The sequence below is a fragment of the Phaethon aethereus genome, assembly GCF_964289735.1.
Source record: "Phaethon aethereus genome assembly, chromosome: 3".
NCBI lineage: Eukaryota > Metazoa > Chordata > Aves > Phaethontiformes > Phaethontidae > Phaethon > Phaethon aethereus.
Window position 1 is genome coordinate 75,954,875 of NC_138576.1, and position 20,614 is coordinate 75,975,488.

Consider the following 20,614-nt stretch of genomic DNA (forward strand, 5'->3'; position numbering starts at 1 on the left):
TTTATTTTTAAATTTCTTTTATTTAAAGGAACATGTTACTGAGGTTTGTCACCTGCAGGGAAAAGAACCAATACCAACAGTTTCCTCAGCATGATGATGGCATTTTATCTGTATATATGCCCCACATGACTGGACCAAGAGACCTGTCATGACACTTCTGACATTCCAATTTCTGGCACCATTCTCAAAATTTCATCACATCAAAGCAGCCTTGCTTTCCTGTGTTGGTGATTTTTTTTGTTTGTTTGTTTAAATACACACCAGTTGAAGGCTGCCTTGATGAGTAACATTTTAACATCTGAATGTGTGTTGCTTCCTTAGAAGCCAGGCCATCAATAATGCCAGTTTTCAGATTACTTCCTCCTGTTCCTTAAAACGCTAATGAGCAGGTTTTGTTTATTTATTGTAAATAAAATGCACAGTCCTCCGGTCATGAAAACAAAGCGTGGACAATGTCACTGGGCTGTTGCATGCAAGCAGAGTATAGATGCTGAAGCTTCACGTTTGCTGCTGCTGGCTAAGTGGTGCTGGGTTCGGACGATACAGTAGTACCGCAGACTCCAGGACGTCAAGGAGAGTCAATCCACGAAACTACTTCTAGTGCCTTCTCAACACATCTTAATTTTACTTAAGAGTGTCCTTTGCTGACAACTAGCAAGTAAATAAAGTGGAGTATTTCTGCCAGCACTGTAAGTAATATTGTGGACACACTGAGAGTGCTCTCTTTTATTAGGCCACCTATATTTCTGGAGTCTGTAGGAACCTAATTAGCTCAGAGATTTCTAACTCCAGGGACATTTGAGATAACCAAATAAGCACTGCAGTTCCAAAAGCCCAGTCGCCCTGAAGAGATATACTTTTCTAGAATGTTCTCTGTTAAATCAGTCATTCGCCCCCAGCCTCCCTTACCTGCTGAAGTCCATGGCTTTATGATAAAATGCTTACATAAATCAAAGTATAAAACACGTTACTTTTTAAAAAACGGGCAAGATCTGCAAATAATGTGAAATAATTCATAGAAAATAATACAGCACAAGGCTCTACAACTACTGTTGATTATTTCTTGGGTTTCATTTTTTTGTTTTTAATGGAATAGGCCAGTGACCACCACAGGAGCAATTAGTCTGTAATCAAGCTTACGTCTCCAGGTTGTCACCCTCCAATACTGTTTGCACAGGTAGGTAGCCAAGTCGGGGATGCTTTGCAAAATACTTCTTTGACCGGAATTTGTTCTTCAGCACCTTCGTGAAGTCTCGTACATCCTCCCCAGATGTTGTCTTAAAAAGTTAAAAGAAATTAAATTGAACGTTACTAAATAGCACTGAGATAATAGTGCTGCTACTGTCCTGAAAAAGGATAGAAGGAAGAACTTAAAAATGTTAATGATGTTAAAAATTGCCTTTTTAGTGTCCTAAAATATGGTACAATAATAACAGTAATGCATCTACAAATTCTTTTGTATTGGAAAAAACAGTGAGTCTTCAAATTCCCAGCAATAAATGCTTTGGATATACAAATTACTCCATACATTAAGGAAAAACTTAAACAGGTTCAAGTCTTAAGCTAAACATTTATAACCAGTCTTACAAAACACACAAATTTATTTGTTCAGTAAGAAAAAAAAAAGGCAAATCAGCTTGCCAGATATAAGGGGATACTCTTAGCCATTGAAAGCAATCTTGACAGTACGTTCATACACATGAAGCTTGTGACTCATCCCACAGACAGAAAAACCTTGTAATGGCTCTGCTGAAAAAAATGCAGCGAACAGTAATGCCTTTGTTAAAAAAAAAAAAAAGCTAAAACAGCTAACACAAAGTGCCACAAAATACTCACTGCCTCCCGTTCTACACCTAAACTGGAAAACTTTATTAGTAGATGGGAGCAGCACGTGCTAAACCATTCTCTGCTGAAACAGCTGAGTTTTTCATGAGCATTTTCTCAAGTTATCAGCTCTCTTCCTACAGATACGGATAAAAAAGCTGTATCATTCCAGAGTAAAAAAACAAAACAAAACAAAACAAACAAAAACCACAGATGAAGTGACAGCCATTATACCTGCACTGTTCAAAGGCACAGTCAGGGTCAGGTCTGATAAGAACAATCAGTGCCTGAAGTAGCAAACTCATAGGCTGATTCAGTCACCTCCTTACTACCGTGGGAAAAGACTAGTTCAAAAATTAGCCACAAGATTCTGCGAGTCTAAATTTACAAGTTACAATCAGTAACTCCCAGCCCCAGCAGCTTCTTTTCTGGCCCTTCCAAAACTGAGAAGCACTTAGTCCCATCTTTCACCCCTACACTGAATTAATTATGTTCTTTAGAACAGAATTAAAATTGATGCAACTGCTTTTAAAAAACAATTTAACTGGAAATAATCACAGCAATAATGGCAGCGCTGCTTTGGTAATGCTATTCAGTTAACTTCTGCTACAAGAGCAGGGATAACAAGCAAAACACGCAGGCACAAAACAGCAACAAGGTAAACATGGCAACAAAGGTACCTGCAGGAAGAAACAACAGTATACGGTATGCTTTGAAGCGTATGTGCTACGGGCTGTACTGAGTACTTAAACAGAAGGGTCCCCATCACACGTAGCCGTTACTATTAAGCATTTCCTCTTGCAACTGCAGTAACGAGAAGTGGCCATTCACCTCCTGCATTAGATGAAGATTTGCAACAGCTTCTACAGATTTCCAGCCCAAACCCTGTAACAAGCTACAGATTGTATTTCTGTACCCTCTGCTTTGGGAGGAGCCAGTTAAGATGAAAGGGCGCCAAAGCGGATGGGTGTCGAGATGGAAAACAGCGTGAAACACTTTTCAGGTTTTAAATTTTTTTCCATGACACACTACAAAGAGTCCTAGAAGCAGGTCAGGCAAACTATTCTCTGATTTTATTCTCTGTTGTCAAAGCGTAAAAATACTTCCCTATTCATGTATGTATGATATATGCAGTTACAAACTCCGTAACGCAGATCAGACAAGCGATAAAAATCATAGATAATCAAACTGATGTTGGTAAGAGTTTCTCACATCTGGCTTTTAACAAGTAACAACTAACCGAGCAAATCTGGCATTAAGAGGTGTTTGAACCCCTGAGTTTTAATACAGGTATGTTCAGGGAGGGCTCACAAAATAATTCTCGGAAAGCATCTGCTCCAATCAGTGCATTGTCCAAACAAAGGGCTGCTTGCTCTCACGCAACAGTAACTCCAGCAGATGGAACCCTGTCCCAAGGCCAAGGAATGAAAGTTTTAGTACCTACACATCGCAGAAGTAAATGTCTACTGAGCTGCCAAACTTCTCCTCTGGTGTATTCTTTATTTGGTATGACAGCCTGACCTCGTTCCTTGGAAAGACTAATCTGACTGTGTACTGACTGAGGACAATAAACTCTCATCAGTGAAATTTGAGCAGATTTGGAAGAACTATTTTAATTTACACATAACTAACACACAACTCTTAGAAGTATTTCTTGTATGTTTTTTTGCATATAACCACACTACACAATCCAAAATCATGCTAAAAGAGTTGCACGATAACATTTTATTTTCAAAAAAGAATAGCCAGGCACTGCTGTGTAGAATCTATCTACTAAATTAAAACCAACAGGTAGCTTGTGCACGCACTTACATCATGACATCTTGACTATTTCCACACAAGTCAATAGCGCAAATACTATGCTTTCAAACTCAAAAATCTCAGTTCTTAGAACAAGACAAAGTTCAGGAAGGAATGACTAAGATCCATAGCTGGCACGCGTAAGTAACTAAAAAAAAAAAAAAAGTAGCAGAAAGTCTCAAGGAGAAGATCTGTAACAACTGACAAACTGGCATTAGAACTCTGCAATATACCAGCCAGAAACAAATGGAGTTATAAGTCACAGACTAAACCCAGATAAAATTCCTCATAAACCAACACAAATTTAAGAAACCGGGATTTACATGGAAAGCAGTGGGGAAAACAGAGTAAGCCCAGACATGGTTTTCATATGTAGGTTAAAAAAACCAGTTGGTATATATTTTTGATATATTAGAAATAGAACAAGTCTTTGCTGGTAAAAAGTACTACCAACAATGCAATAAACTTGTTGGAAAGTTCTAAATGAATTAATATATAATACAAAAATTATAAGACACAGAATATGTGAACAAATACTATATAATAGTTCTAATATAGAAATAAATTTATTTATATTTATTTATCAATATTATATTTTTTTCCAAAGAAAAAATAATAAAGTGATAATGAAAGCCCAAACAATTTCCCATTCCTTTCACTGCACCTACCTATGTAAAAGGGACTAGTCTGCACCTAAGTCATCATTCTCTTAATTACATTTCCTATATTACATCTAACACAAAACCGAAGAGCTGTTCTAATATACACCTAGAAACTGATTCCCAGAAGAGATATGAACCTCACTAATGAACACTGCCATTAATCCCAGCCAGACATTCATGACTTCTGAGGAAGCTGGAGAGAAATGTACACAGACATTCGACACACACAATAATCAAGCACGATCCAAGAAAATATATATTGTATAATAAGACATGCTCAGTGATGCAAAATTTACAGTATAAAAAAAAAAAAAATCTATGTCGTATAAAAGGACTTTAGTTTATTCTTTAGTAGAAGCCCTAATAGATATACCCGAATTTGATACCATTTGATACTCTTCAAATGCTTTAATAAATTTTAAGGTTTGTTGTTTTTAAAAAAGAGCATTTATACATCTCCATATTTTTATTTCTTGACATTTTATTTTTCTATAACATTTGTTAGAATCTGTACCATAAGCCTGACTGTTCTTGATGGAAAACAAAATTTTTAGACCTACTTACGGTAACAGCTACAATATGTGCAGGTATGATGATAGCTGCATCTTAAAGCAGCCGTCAGCTAGGTAACACTGGAAGGCTGGGAAACTCCCCAGCGTAGGATGTGTGGTAAAGAGACAGATACTTCATTCCTTTAGTTACTTTTCTAAAAATTGACACTTAAGAATGCAATTCATCAATAACTTGAACACTTGTTTAAGTGCATACATTCATTCCCATTCAGCAAAGCACCCACACTTTTTAAAAAGCATCTCTCATCCCTTGATAGAGGCAGGAGATAAGATACCACAAATATTAGGTTATTACATGTATAACAACTGTATTAAGGCTGTCCCTGCCACATCGGTGATGTTTGCACTGTGTGACATTGTGGCTTTCACCAGTGCCGAGTACAGGGGCACGATCACTTCCCTACTCCTGCTGGCCACACTATTGCTGATACAGGCCAGGACACTGTTGGCCTCCTTGGCCACCTGGGCACACTGCTGGCTCATGTTCAGCCGGCTGTCAACCAGCACCCCCAGGTCCCTTTCCGCCGGGCAGCTCTCCAGCCACTCCTCCCCAAGCCTGTAGCGTCGCATGGGGTTGTTGTGACCCAAGTGCAGGACCCAGCCCTTGGCCTTATTAAACCTCACGCAGTTGATCTCGGCCCATTGATTCAGCCTGTCCTTCATAGCATTTTCTCACCAAGAGGAGAGATTGATTATAAATTGCATATTTTAGTTTACTCCAATGAAATCAAGCTGTAATTTCCAGAGTAATTAGCTTACCTCAGAATTTAACAGAATTTAACACATTAAGTTGCAAAAGGGTAGCAGATCACATAAGCCAGCTATCTGAGCAACTGTAAGAGTGAGACCTAGGGGAAAGCACATTGCCCAGCTGCTAGATATCAAAGACTACCCTGACCAGACAGCTATTCTTTGCAAGGCAAAGAGTAATCTCTGAAATCCACAGCTGGAAGCAATGTTCTGCATGTGAAACAGCCAGATTCAACTGTTCTTGTTGTTTTCTTTCACCTTTCCCACAGAACAATCCCATTTTGATAACGGTGAAGCATGAGGCTTGGTGCATTGATAACCGTGTCAAGATGAAACCACTGACTTGTGTCAGTTGCTTATAAAACACTGAGGCTGCATAGTGTTCAGGAACACATCTGTCTTCTCTGGATGTCAGTAGCAATTAAATTTTCAGATTATTTACTTACAGAAGTCTTAATAGGCACCATTGCAGATAAGCTTTATTGTGCCTGGAAAAAAAATTCATTCTAGGATGAACTATCATTCAACCAACAATTTCTGACATCTTGCCTATCATGTTCTGAGCTCTTTCAGGGAAATGAAATTCTGGTCACTTGGAACATGATGGTGCTAACCTTTGCTGTCATGATTTTGTACAGAAAAGCTACAAAAAACCAGTTCCCAAAATAAGGAGCTGTGCCAGGTGAGTGTAGTGGCACAGAACTACAAAAATCGATTATACTTTCATTGAGGTCAGGAAGTAAGACTACTTGTAATGAGAAAGTTTTCAGAACTGCTGATTTGATATTTGTACATTACTTCAGAAAACCTGCTTTTAAGATTTTATTGTGGAATGTAGGAGTTGTGAAATGGAAACAGTTCGGGGAAAGAGAACTGATGCAGTAACTGTTTCCATCTGAAATTCAAAGGACCCATTGGTACAGAAAGCCACATTAATATAACACAAGTACCACTACTGAGAGAATTGCCATTCCAAAAAAGCTAAAAATAAATCATGCAGGTACTTATGTAAGAATATTTCTGATTAGATGCTAGGAAAATCTTACAAAATTTTTAGACAACTCTGTGTAAAATTCTACATTAAAAACCCTATTTCTCCATCTCTGAGGAGAAAGACTATCTAAAGGTGAAAAAATAACTACAATAACTTTTCATTTCTACCACTTAGAGACAGTAATGTTTTGAGTTCCTTACCCCACCCATCTCTAAATCCCAAATGAAAGAAGTAAGACGTAACCGAAGCCGTTAGCATTAATTTTTGCGTTTCCAGCATCAAGAAAACTAAACTGAAAGCTAGGATGAATGCTAAATGGCATTACAGAGTAGGATACAGTAATTACACATAACTATTTGGTGTAAATAGCCCTATTCTGAAATTATGAATCAATTCTCACCTGATGCAAATACTGTGAAAGTCATTAAAACAGAGAATCATCCCCTTGCAAATTTGATTTTAACAACAGATTCCTTAAGCCATTCTTCAAATTATTTTAAATTTAAGTGGAAGTAACTGAGCTTCTGAGAATTCACTTCATACCTTAGACTGAACTGCTTATCTGAAGACAATTAAAAGGTCTTCTCTCCATCTGCAACTAAGCTCCAGCTTTATTAACCGGGGAAGCATTTTTTCCCTAATTATTGCTAGTATCGTTGATATTAATGTATAATATACATTAACAGTACGAACGGAAAGTTAGATTTTATTAACACGGTTTGATCAGTACATGTATTTATACTCTGCTTTGCAATACCAGCCACAAAAGTAACATTTTAACATCAACAGCCTTTGAGTTTGTTGAAAAGGTAGAGTAGATGCACCCTTCCTGTTCAGGCTGTCTGTATCTTAATATAACGGATTCTAAGGAATAATTCGTTGGCCTTTGGTACCTTCTTTTTCTTTTTAATTCAAAGTCCCACCTTTATGCTATTTTTGGGGCATTATTCCATTTAAACAGATAAGCTATTCTACTAATTTACTGCAAAGAATTTTGCCATTCTTGACCATTACATTTCATTAAATGAGTAACAAATTAGCACACCAGAGTGCATTATTACACATATTAATAATAAGTAATATTGGATTCTTTTTGTGAAATCAATTCTTTATTCCTGACCTAATTCAGATAAGATTAGTTAAAATGGATTGCGGGTAGGTACTGACTATGAAAGTCAAACAGACATATAAGAAGTCTGTTCATACAATGGGTCATTTCTTATTACAGAAGCAAGCAGAGTGTAGTTACAGGAAGACCCAAGAAAAACTGCAACCCCCATATTCAGCTTCCAAATTAATGGAGGGCAGTAGTGGACCTTTAATTTTATGCATCACCTAAATTATATGCCAGGTCTTTTGTTCTGCTCTACCTTAAACAGATCCAGTTTCCTTCCTTTACCTCCTATACACTTGGCCACCTTCACTCACTTTAATCAAGAATGTCATCTTATTCCCCTTATTATCCCATAGTGAATTCAACTCATTCCTCATGTATTTCACGGAAAGAAGGGACTCTTGCCTTGGGTTACCTTATTTTGCACTTAATATTGCTTTAAGACTATATTATTTTTGCAGCAGGAACAGAAATCTTTGTTATGATACAAACCATCCCTAGTTCCAGGGACAGTGGGGATTCCAGCCATTTCCAGAGTATGTTTTTCTGTACAACAGTCTTTACTTGTAAATGAAATTGCTCACGGTTACATAATGTGAATACGTCTAACTAGAACTGAAAATTTCTCTCAGATGTCAAATCTGCTGCTTCAGACAAAACCCAGAAGTCACCAGAAGAAATATACCATCCTGTTTTAGGGACAGTACCATACCCTATATTAGATGTAATCTGATGCTTTCCCCTTCAACTTCCCAAAAAGTATTTGACTAATGCAACAGGAAGGGTATCTTATTATGTGCAGCAGCAGCATTATCTATTTTGACATACCTTATGCCTTCATTTTGGAATTTTCTGTATATTCCAGACATTAACAAGGAACATTTCTGCTCCATTACAATGATATAAACTGAAGATGAAGTTGGAGAGAACTTTATAAGGAAAAAAAAAGTCTAAGAAAATTGTATCTCAAACATGTTCAGACTTCTGGCTACGTTGGCTAAGAAGGCAAGTAAACAATCAGTGGTAGGTATATTCTTTTATTGGCAAAAATTTTAACGTTTGGAAGGAAAATAAAACTCTCTAAAATCACAGACTTGCAGACTGGCTAAGGTAGGAAGGAACCTCTAGAGGTTGCCTCGTGCGACCTCCCTGCTTAAGCAGGGCCATCCAGAACCACTTCTCAAGGACCATGTTCAGGCAGCTCTTCAGTATCTCCAACAGCCTCTCTGGGCAGCCCGTGCCAGTGCTCAGTCACCCCCGCAGTAAAAAAAAAAGTGTCCTGATGTTCAGAGGGAACCTCCTGTGTTTCAGTTTGTGCGCAGTGCGTCTTGCCCTGTCTCTTGGCACCACTGAAGAGAGCCTGGCTCCCTCTTCTCTGCACCCTCCTTTCAGGTATTTCTATACTCTATCTCCAGGCTCTCTCTTCTCCAGCCTGAACAGTCACAGCTCTCAGTCTTTTCTCATCAGAGAGATGCTCCAGTCCCTTAATCATCTTTGTGGCCCTTCACTGGACTCTCTCTAGTACGTCCATGTGTCTCGTACTGGGGAGCCCAGAACTGAAGCCAGTACTCCAGGTATGGCCTCACCAGTGCTGAGTAGAGGGGAAGAATAACCTTGTTGGTGACCATTCTCCTAATGCAGCCCACAATATCGTTAACCTTCTTTGTGGCAAGGACACAATGCTGGCTCATGGTCAACTTGGTGTCCACCGTAGCATTAAACAAATTGATAAAAAGTTCTGCTTTAACCATGTTGTATCAAAAGCAACATATCTGATCATTGAAATCATTAAAAAAAAATCCTGTTGTATAAATAAAGTTAGAGACCAGGCAATACTATGAATTATGCCAAGGATATTTCTATGCCCAGGCAGCAGCACAGAATACCTTTTCATACATCTTCAGTTCCAATAAGAAAATATTATATTGTATGTCAAGAAACATATCAGACCTCTAGCTACATCAGATAAAGAATCTGTATTGCAGAGATATATTATAGACTGTTTTATATTCAACATGTCAATTGTTACACAAAATTACATATTTTGTACATGCAACATTTTCCCCTCTCTAAATATCTGTTTTAATTTCAAAACATAGCCCTTGAACATCCAATAAGTGTCTCAAGAAGGCGAGAAGGGAAAAGAGGAGGCAGAAAGAAAAGAAAGAGTGACAGTACATAACAAACATACATAACAACAAAGCTGCAACCTATTTCAAAAAAATCCTTCAGAATGTAGCCTGGCATGCCAATTAATCAATCAAATCCTAACATTAGATTATAGAATTAATGAAAATAAATTAACATAACTTCATGGTTTCTTCTGATCATAATGAAGTGAAAATACTACTTAATGGAATTTGAATTATGTTACATAAGACACATGGATGAAAAAGAGTAGGAAAACACAGATAATAAGCCCAACTACTACAGCAAAGGACAGTAAAATAACTGTATGACTTTTTTCCTAACAGAGGAACCCACAGATCCTTGTAACACTGCTGGAAATCAGCTTGATTTCATCAGCTCTAGGTACATTCTGGCTTGAATTTGTTTTTCTGACTATATAGACCTTTCACCACTGTTTAAATTACATACTGATTATCCCATTAATTTATTTGTGACTGAGTTAAAATTCTTAAGGATGTAAACAATTATCAAATAAAAAAAGTTAAAATGGTTTTTGTATGACGAAAGTTACCCACACCTCCACTTAAGTCTCCTAGAAACCTCCTTAGAAAATTCCTTTGAAATTTCATTAGGAACATACTGTTTTGTAAATTTAATTTTTATTGCCAGCTAATGCAGGCAAACTTCTCGCATCATTTTTTATTAGAAACTGTCAATTCTGTTTATTTTTTTTTCCAGCTATGCACCAATTTTTAAATATCCCAGTAAACAATAATTACTAAGGAGAATAAAACATGACATATTTCCAACAACATTGTCATGAAGCAAGCAAAACGTAGGACCTGAAAGCAGAGATCACACGCCTTTAAAAATATTGAAGGGCATTACTAGAATATTAAATATTCTTTATTATGATATAGTAATATTAAACTGAGTCCCTTTTCTGTGACATTTTCTCACCCTTACAGTGTGTGTGCATGGGCATGTATACAAGTACTGCAATTATATTTAATATTCCAGCTTTGTTTACACAAAAGTGAAGTTCTTCTCTCAGAGGTGGATAATTTACTCATTTCCACAGAATCCAAACACTGCCCACAAAATCAGCAGCACTAGCAAAGTCCCTGATGAATTTCAAATAGAAAGACAGGAAGACAGGCCCTACTAAAGATGTGAAAAGAAATACTGGCAAAATATCTAGGTGACAAAAGACTATGAAGAAAATCTAGACCTCAAATAGTGCAAAAACAATCCGATAGGAATGATCAGTAAATTGGTACTCACAGGTATACAATACTCCACCATTGGGTAGTGCAACTTATGCCCCTTCGCTGTACGGCCAGAAAAGAAACAGCTCTGACAGACGTCATAGTTGAAATGTTTTAAACTCCGGTACCTATGGGGACATTAAACAAAGCACTTAGAGATTCCTAGGTTTAGTTCTAATATTTACTTCTTATTAAGCCTCTCAAGTCAAATTATTCTCTGAAATGGCGTCATCTGCTTTTCAGCAGCAGCAACACAAGGACGTCATGAGTTCGTTGGGATTAATTTAGAAAGCACCTTGAAGCGCATGGGTGCGCACAACCGGGAAACGGCACGGCCAACACTTGTCACAGCTGCAGACCCAGGGGCACCGGTGCCCCTGCAGCAGCTGCACGGGGCACAGGAAACCCACAGCCCTCTTAGTCCACTCCACACAACCTTCCTACACTGCACAGGTCACCCCACAGAGTATTTATGGCCTCCTATAGCCATATAGCGAGCCAATGTCAATCATCTGTTCCCCGAGTTGCTTTGAAGCAGAATATCTTACAGGCATCAGCTTCCAAGATGGAGTGTGAAAAGTTTGTAATTTTAAAGTTCAAACTGACTTAAAACAATACCACTCGAGCTTTTCTTTTCCTCTTTTTAATATTCAGATAGCATCTCAGAAAAAAACATTTATAAACCAGACTGGTTTACTTTCATGTTTTTACATTTACCAGTCAGCTTAAATGTTTTCACATAATTTTGATGCTCAGAAATTTCAGAAATTTTAATCTCAGAAACTAAAACCTTTGATAATTCATGAATTATAAAAAAATTATAAAATTAAGTTACATTGATTTATTTACTTTTGGGTTTTTTTAAGAGCACGTATATGTGTAAACAAACTGATACAGTATCCCTTGTATTAAATGTAGCCACTAGGAGCACAATATATATTTATTTTTAACTAAAGCTGACTATAGCAACAATTCAATTCCTGATTCTGCCCACTGTTTTTTATAGTATGGTTGTTCTGACTGGATGAGCTTATATCATTTGTACGAAACTAAAATGAGCTAACTGAACCAAATTGAATAGCTACTGAATAGTTAAAGTTTAAATTAAATTGCTTCCTGAGAGCAGTCTTCAGTACCAATTCACATTTTTCCCCTGCTGAGTTTTATGCTTTGTTTTGCAAGACAATATGCATCTATAAATGCAAAGGTTCACTTTTAAGGATGCTGATGCAACTGTTTATAGTCTTTACTCAGAACCTGTGTATTAAGTGGCCACATCTACCTTCTGCTAAGATGTGAGATGCTTTTGTCATTGCAGGTCTCTAATTTCATTGTAGAAATTATTTAGAATGAACCACCTTTTGTCTTCCTTTTTCTTCTTTTCTATCTCTATGCCCTCCTTCACACAAAATATTTCAGTACTGACAAGAGTCATCAGCCCCAATTTAGGCATCTAAAAGATATCTGAGCTGGAACTTTGTGACCCTATGTTCTCTCAAGCATTAATTAAGAAAAAACAGGAACAACCAGAGGAATGTCACCTCCTCTTAAGACAGGCAATAAAGTTTGATCAGATTAATTTTGGAAGTACTCACATATCTGTATTTATAGTAAAAGACGACAGTTGCTAGCTCGATCTTGCAAGGCTGAGTAAAGCCAGTATGCCTAAAGCCAGTATGCCTAAAGCTAGGTGAGATGAATCTGACCTCAGGATTTATATTATTATCCTTTAAAACAACAGAAAGAAGGAGAAACAGAAAGCATGGGGAACAAAAATTACTCATCTGCCGAGATACCTAAACAAAAGTCTTAGAGTCACAAGAAAGACTGCTTTATATTGTTTCTAAATAATACAGTTGCCTTCATGATCAGAGAGGAGGAAAAAGCCAGTTATGTTTAGCTTTAGTGCCTACTTTTTTATTTGTGAATCATTTTATACACTGGATAAACCAACTCACAAATGCATGTTAGTTGTAACGGTACTCACTAAGGATACCAACTCTCTCATGCCCCATGATGATAATTCATAGAAAAATCATACAGTTTAGGAGGATGACATGGAGAATACCCCTGCTGTCATTTTTTTTTTTTTTTTTTTAGAATTCACATCTTCCTTTGAACAGATGAAAGTTACATTACGTCGATGCTTTGGACAGGAACGGTGCAAGTCTCATCAGAGTACCAATGTTTGCACTAAGCAAGGAAACATTGCTGCTGAAGGGTGTTTAATATTAATATGAGTTAGTTTCCCAAACCTTATGCAGGAGAGCGGCTAGCCAGCCCACATTTTTTCCTTACTGATCAGCTCCTTTTGGTCTTGTGCTTACAGAACACATGAGATGCATTTAGAATTCATCTGCTACCTACCGGATCTGCCAATGCGAAAACACCTGATGCCCGCCTGCCCTGCACACCTGTCAGTCACAGGACCATGGGTCCCTAACAGCGGTACTGCAGGAGCCAGAAATGCACCATGGGTGGTGGGAAAACCAACAGAAAGAACTGTACTTGCTGGAAGACATAGAAGTGTGAATATTCTCAGAGCACCCAACTCCCCTCCTCTTACCTAAAGCCAACAATTGGACACTCTTTACAGATGTTGCACTTGGCCTGATGTTTTGCTGTTTCTGCGGCTGCCACGCGGTGTAGAACTGGTAGCCATACCATAGACTGTGGTTCTAAGCGCATCCAATCTATAAATTGCTTTACAGTTATTTCTGGCTTATTGTGATTCTGTGGAGAGGAAAAAAAAAAACACCCACACATGCAAAATTCAAAAAAAACAAACACAAAAACAACAAGAAAAAGCCCAACAAAAAACCCCCAACACATACACAAGCAGATCTTCCATAGAATTCAATTAAAAACCCCTACAACCTGTGTCAATCCTTTCCATGCCATGTTAATGTAAAACCAGTTACAGGATACAAGCAACAACCTCAATTAAAATGCAAATAAAGAAAACAAGTTAGTAAGAACATAGAGGACTGAACAGCTGTGATAGAGGATACAGATGGTAACAAAGAGGGAGTATATAGTAAAGGAGTAATGGAGTAAAGCCTTCTTTGAACTGAAAGGACTTGAGAAAGAAGGGAGCATGAAAGGGAAGCACGTTCTGCAGTTCAGACACACCAAAGGCAGTTGTCTTTTGAATTAAGATCAATGTCAGCCTGTTAAAATTCAGTAGTGCTTGCATGTGTCTACTAATTGCTATGAGACTCATGCAATTTCTTTTATTGTATTCTGAGCCCAGGGTATTCTTCCAAGTTAGCACGTTAAACAAACAGGCTAATAAATAACAAGAAAGAAATCTGTGACTTCTAGGCGATCATTGTAAGAATACGGCAGAGCTGAAGTATTAGTATGATTGTTTTTAAGAAGCATTCTCTTTAAGTTGTAACCACCAGAGGAGCCTAGCTGCAAAGGTATTACATTCCTCAACAACTTTGTCAGCCATAAGAACAGAGGTCATCTTTCTGAGCTCACTGGAAGTAACAGAATACAATGAAAGCTATTCTTAAATGGTAAACACCTGACAAGAAGCAACACTAGGCTTCTTAATCTATTCATAGTCCAAGTTTATTTTTGCCAGTAAGAGAGAGCAGCATGAAAAAAGAGAGTAACATGATTTCCCCACCAGCAACATATTTGTTTCCACTAGGCTGCGAATAACCGTCGTGTAGCTGCACACTTTCTTTAGAAAGGTCCTTAGTCCCTTCCAGGGACTGAACTTGAGCTACTCATGAAAGATGAGGGATGCAACCTCAATGTCACTATTAATCGTATCACAACATCAAGTATTTAAACACTACCTTGCTAGCACCCCTCTCCCATAATTGAACAGCATGGGAGATGGGGCAGATCCTTGAGGGCCACAAAGATCATTCCTCTGTGACACAAAAAGTCTGCCATTAACAAATGAATAATTTATTTCATTATGACTTGAACTACTTGAGGCCAGTGATAGATGTGTCAAGTACCATCCCTTATTGTCTGAAGCAGCAATGTTAAAACCTCAGGGGAAGTTTTACACGGTTAATTGGTCAAACAAACTTCCCTAAGTATCTAACAAAGTATTCATGATCTGGACAAACACTCTTTCAATTCCAGTCATCTCAGAGTCCAAAAATGAATCTAATAGTTCTGAAAAAAATCTAGCACAACTGCATTTTTCAATGCACTGGATGAAAATGTAGAAATGTCTATGAAAGAATGGCAAAAGAAAAAATGCTTTAAAAGTTCAGTATAACATTTAATACTGGATTCAAGAAAATCAGAAATATTAAAGTCAGTAATTTTATATATGCCATAGTGATCTTTTAATCGATATATATATTCTGACAATGCTCAAAGCAACCACTTTAACAGAAATAATACACTCAAGCAGTATAGTTATCACTAGCAAACAGTTGAAGCCTTAGGCATCCTTGACAAAATCTGAGTTAGGTTGTGTTCCATTACAACATCCTCTTTTTAATTCTCATCTTCGTTAAACAGACACTCCTTGCAGCCTCATTAACCCCCTGCATGTAGCATGGAGCTGAACAGCAGGCTGTAAGACAGTTTTATTTCATGTTCTGTTCTGCTGCATAAAGGCTCACAATATATAAATGACTATGCTTGAAGTTTCGTGCAACTGCAAGCTCTTTTGTCAGTAAAATAATGCTAAATAATTTCCTGATGCACAAGGTAAAAAATGACTATCAACATCATCCCCTTGCTCTGTTGAGATCACGTCTTGCTCCAGCAGGGAAAAGCACGTTGTTTTCGTGGTACCAGGTTGCTTTGAATGGTGCAAAGCAGGGTAATTGGCTGCTACATAATTTTTTAACAGTTTTTAGAGCAGCCAATATTGTCAAACCCACAAAGATTTATATATTCATTTTGCTAAAAAGTAATTTCTTTGATCCTCTCCTAAACCATAAACCATCTTTTACAGCTGCATTTTCACAATAACTTCCCATATTTAGTTGCAGGAGCATATTAATTTCTGTTCAAAAACTCAATGGATGTTTTTAAATTCCTCTCTTCTTTTTACACCATGTAAAAGTGAATCTTAAGACTTCAGAGAGAGGGTGTTTTTTCACATGCAGGTCTCTGTTATCTTACCTGTTGGAAGCAGCTGCGCACGCTGGGTTCAATGTTGCTGCCACCGAAGGCTGCCACTTCCCCAAGCTGCCGCGGGATCTGGATAGCATCGTGAAGCAGCAGGCCAAGCTGCCTCTGGTCGCACATTTCTGTGGGGCCTGCCACCTCCTTGAAGAGATCTGCAATGCCGACAAGAGGCACTGGCTCATTTCATTTCCAGGTACACCCCCTTTTATTCAGTAACACTGCGCTCGAGCTCTATAATTTTTGTAATCCACTTGTGGTTACAGATGGCCACCGTCCCATTTACAACAGTACACTCTCATCTAATCTTGATTACTTTGACTATGTTTTCTTGATCCATAACCATACAAATGAGAGAAGTAAGGCCGAATGAAGGAAACTATACAACTTCTTATGGCATCTCTTGATAAAACTGTACATTGCAGCTCCTGTTTTACCCAGGAGCAGCTGTGTGCCAAAACAGAAGAGACATTACAAAATCAGAACAGCTTTTTGTTCTAATCCATAATTACCACCTTGCCCCCCTAATATTTACTAAGGTTTCTATATTATCACTAGGGAAGAAGGAAATAATATTTCAGAAATCCGTATCTTATGTTAAAGGCTGTGCCATCCTTGACCAGCCGGGGACAGAAGCATGTTTGCTCTGAACTGAGACTAGAAACTACCACAAGTCAGAGCTGGTCATGTGAAATAGCTTAATGCAAAAGCAGCGGCCAGGAAGAGAACTCAAGCTCTAACATTAATCACATTTTCTTCCTGGATAACCATGTCTGCTTCCATGTACTTTCCCTTCACTGATTCCCTTTTCCTAAGGTAGGTGTCAAGTCCGGCGGTGTTAGTGGACGTTAGGGTAACTGTAACAACAGAAAAAATTGAGGCTGAAGGGATCAAGAAAATTGTTTCAGATACACACACTGGAAAGAAAGATATTGCTTCTACCTACGTAAGAGAAACAGTAAAGCACTGAATTAATAGGCCTGTCTGCAGTACAGATAATATTTCTTAAGTGTTTTCTGCATAACCACCACAGGCCAACCACCACTACCTGACGCCGTTATTTCCTTCCTTCTTCCACAAAATTTCTTTCAGACTGAAGAGTTTTGTTTTGTGACAATTTTATGGTTCGTAAGGACAATACAGCTGACAATAAAGATATCAAAGCCTGGCCCAGAACAGGAGTAACAACAAAAAAAAAGTTGTGTTATCTGACTATTAATTCTCTGCTTTGAGAAGCCGAGCAACTATTTCAGTTTCAGATGTATTTCAGGTTGAAGTTACGATCACTTGGTACAAAAGTGTCCTGATTTTTTCTGCACTGATTTTTTAGGACTTTTCACAGCAGTTTTCTGGAAAAAGCCCACCCTTGTTAACTTGGCTTATGCAAATCTGCAGCCACCATCAGCTGCCATTTTTATTTTACTACTAGACACAAAGCAAGAACATAAAAATGAATGCAGCCTCGTCGTTTCCTCATTCTGCTTCAGTGTCTGTATTTGATAACTGTAAGTATACTAATTAATTACTGATAGCAATTTAATGTGAGTCTATTCCCAGGTTTTGAGTTTTTTTAAGCCACCTTTTGGTCGGGTTATCATTCTGTTATCCCTAGCCTAACTAACTCCTATACAGCTTTTATGACAGCTTTTTATTTCACACCAAATGGCAGACTTCCTCCTGAATTGTCATTACTGAACAAAGGTATGTCCGCCCAGCTCTTTTAGTTATGGACTAATTCACAGATATGTCAAATGATGTAAGGAAACTAAAAAACCCAAAGGCTTAGTATGGGCTTAAGTTCAGATTCCAAAATATACCCCAATGCCTAAGGTACCTGTACTTTTGCTCAACCTTAATAACCAAGATTACCTACAAATACTTCTAAGGAAAGCAGAAATTGTTGCAGAGCTGCAATCATACATGGCAAATACAGTCTCTATACATTTTGCATGTGTTTCCGAAATGTGCCAAGGAAGTACAGCAAAGAATAGTAATTTTAAGATGACGTTCATAATATGTAACTGTCCATCACCTAGGATGCTCTTATATAGTGCTAAATCTCTTGTTCTGTATTTGTCAGGGGGTTTTGCCACAAAGTTATTCAATTCACTTCTGCTCCCGCAAATACTTGTATGAAATATTTTTATATTACTTAGTATTTCTCAAGGTTGTGAGATTACTTAAATCAACATAATTTAAACTTTCATTGTACAATTCTGGCAGGAAGCACAGATACTGGAAAACTATTTTCAGAGTTCAGATCAACTCTCATAGACCACAAAATACAATTACTGGATTTTGATGTATTTCCTTCCTTTATGAGATATATCTATCTGTTCCAATCAGCACCAACTTCCTTGATTTTTCCCTAAACAAACCATACACACACAGAAAAGAGAACAGAATCAGTCAAATAGAATACTTCTCTATCTTCACCCGGCTACATTCTCCTTCGCTTTTGGGGAGCGCAATACTGTGCATTATGACAATGCATAATTGACATCAATACTTTCCAGTCAGGATATAAGTCCAACTTTCTCCATTGTCACTGATGATAATGAAAACAATTCTGTTTTACTCTACAAGAAAACTGTCTTGCTACAGACATGAGAAATGTTTTACTACAAATTTTGCTACAACGTGTGTTGTTATTGCACATGACATTTATATGATGCAAGCATTTTATAAAATACATTCTTCCTTACATCTGTATTTCTCTTCCAAAAGGCCCTTAGAAAGAGACATCAAGCCAATTTTCAGGGACTGCACTCGAATTTTTCCAGTTCGGCCACTGAAATTATAAAGATAAGACAATTTAATACAGTTTAATTTTATTTCATTCCTACTCAAGTCTATTCAAAATGCAAAGGCATTGGTGAGTTCTACTACAAATATACTTCTACTCTCAAAACAAATTAACACTACAAATCACATTAAGAATGCTTCCCTTACAAAAGCTCAGCTCACCTTCTAAGTGGTTTGCATGTCAAAACAGTTCGTATGACTCCAAAAGGGCAGACAGTTAGCTCTGTAAAGCTCTCAACATGACTTAATAATGTGACATACACAGAAAAAATACATGAGCACGCAGCAGAAAGCCTATTACCCAGTGTGAAACACAAGGACTGCAAAATAAAACCAAATTTTCATATCACAGTAATCCATTAATTTTTTTCACTTAATTTTTCCCTTGTATGTTTAAAATGCTCTGATATACATGTCTACCAGGACATAAACAGCCAACCACATGCAGTAATTAAACAATGTGGGACTGTTGTTCTTTTTAAGTAATGTGACTTCAGGTTCATATTGTCCAACATGTAAGAAAAATAATGCCCAAATCCAACACATATTAAACCTTAAGCAACTTGAGAACAGTTAAATGGGTACCAAAGTAAGTGATTTTAAAGCTGCAAGACAAACACTGTTCAAAAAGATAACACCAAAAGCAATAAAACCAGGGTACATAGAAAAGGGCAATTTTAAAGTTCAAAAGATCAGTACAGAAACATATTTCTAAAAGACCTGATGATATCTTCTTTCAAAGACCAAAAAACACCACGCAATTTGTCTTTAGATGAGTCATGTAAAACAAATCATGAAAATAGTAGTTAAATTGTATATATTATACACACATCCCTGCAATTAAGGTTAGATGGGTCCTTCACCAGCAAGTAAGACAATACTAAAATTAGTATCACCCCAAACATTACTTTCGTCCATTCTGTCATGCAGAAGTGATATATCCTTTAATTACTTCTGGAGTGGTTATTACATACCCTTCTGTCCTATCCATTCAACTTATGGTCTGCTGCCTGATTTACTTCACAAATGTTGTGCTGAATACAAAATTATTAATTTACTCCTGGGCTCTCAGTAAATTAGCTAAGTACCTTGCAAATATTAATGCATTTGTCTTCACAACCATCATCTAGTCTAGTGAGACTAGACAGTATTATCTTCTCTATTCCACAAACTGGAACAGGGGTACAGAGAAATTATTGCCAAATTAATCAAAATGCCCATTACTTTTACTGCCTAGTTTGAAAATCAGGACCCAATTTTCCAGAATGTTATGAAAGTGACACTTATTTTATATGTTCAAGCTTAGCTTCAAATTACCTCTTTCAGTCACAGACACTACATCATTCTGGCATACCTTAACATGTAAATGGCTCATTTTGCAACCTTGATAAAATTCTTTCATCATTTTTTCCTGTGTAGGGTTTCTGTGTTTTAACTTTGTATTCAATGGAAAAACAAAGCAGAACATTCATTTGGGTTTGATTTAACTCAGGACTGATTAGAGCATTTCTTTAATAAAGGCAGAAATTCAGAAAAAATTTGCAGCTAGAAGGTCAGGGCATATATGTGGAGGCTTCAAACTT

At 37.4% G+C, this 20,614-nt stretch overlaps 1 protein-coding gene across 1 annotated transcript in view; it reads right to left on the reverse strand.

The window, feature by feature from the left end:
- The window catches only part of UTRN (utrophin), a gene marked incomplete at its 3' end in the record, with an annotated part of 391,562 nt that overhangs the window by 23,853 nt on the left and 347,095 nt on the right, over nt 1–20,614 (reverse strand). Inside the window, exons 62-66 of the mRNA XM_081998557.1 lie at nt 18,932–19,017; nt 16,224–16,381; nt 13,681–13,847; nt 11,131–11,242; nt 1,141–1,277 (exon numbers count right to left, since the gene is read on the reverse strand). Of these exons, the coding sequence (XP_081854683.1) occupies nt 1,141–1,277; nt 11,131–11,242; nt 13,681–13,847; nt 16,224–16,381; nt 18,932–19,017 (660 nt within the window). The remainder of the gene's footprint in view (nt 1–1,140; nt 1,278–11,130; nt 11,243–13,680; nt 13,848–16,223; nt 16,382–18,931; nt 19,018–20,614) is intronic.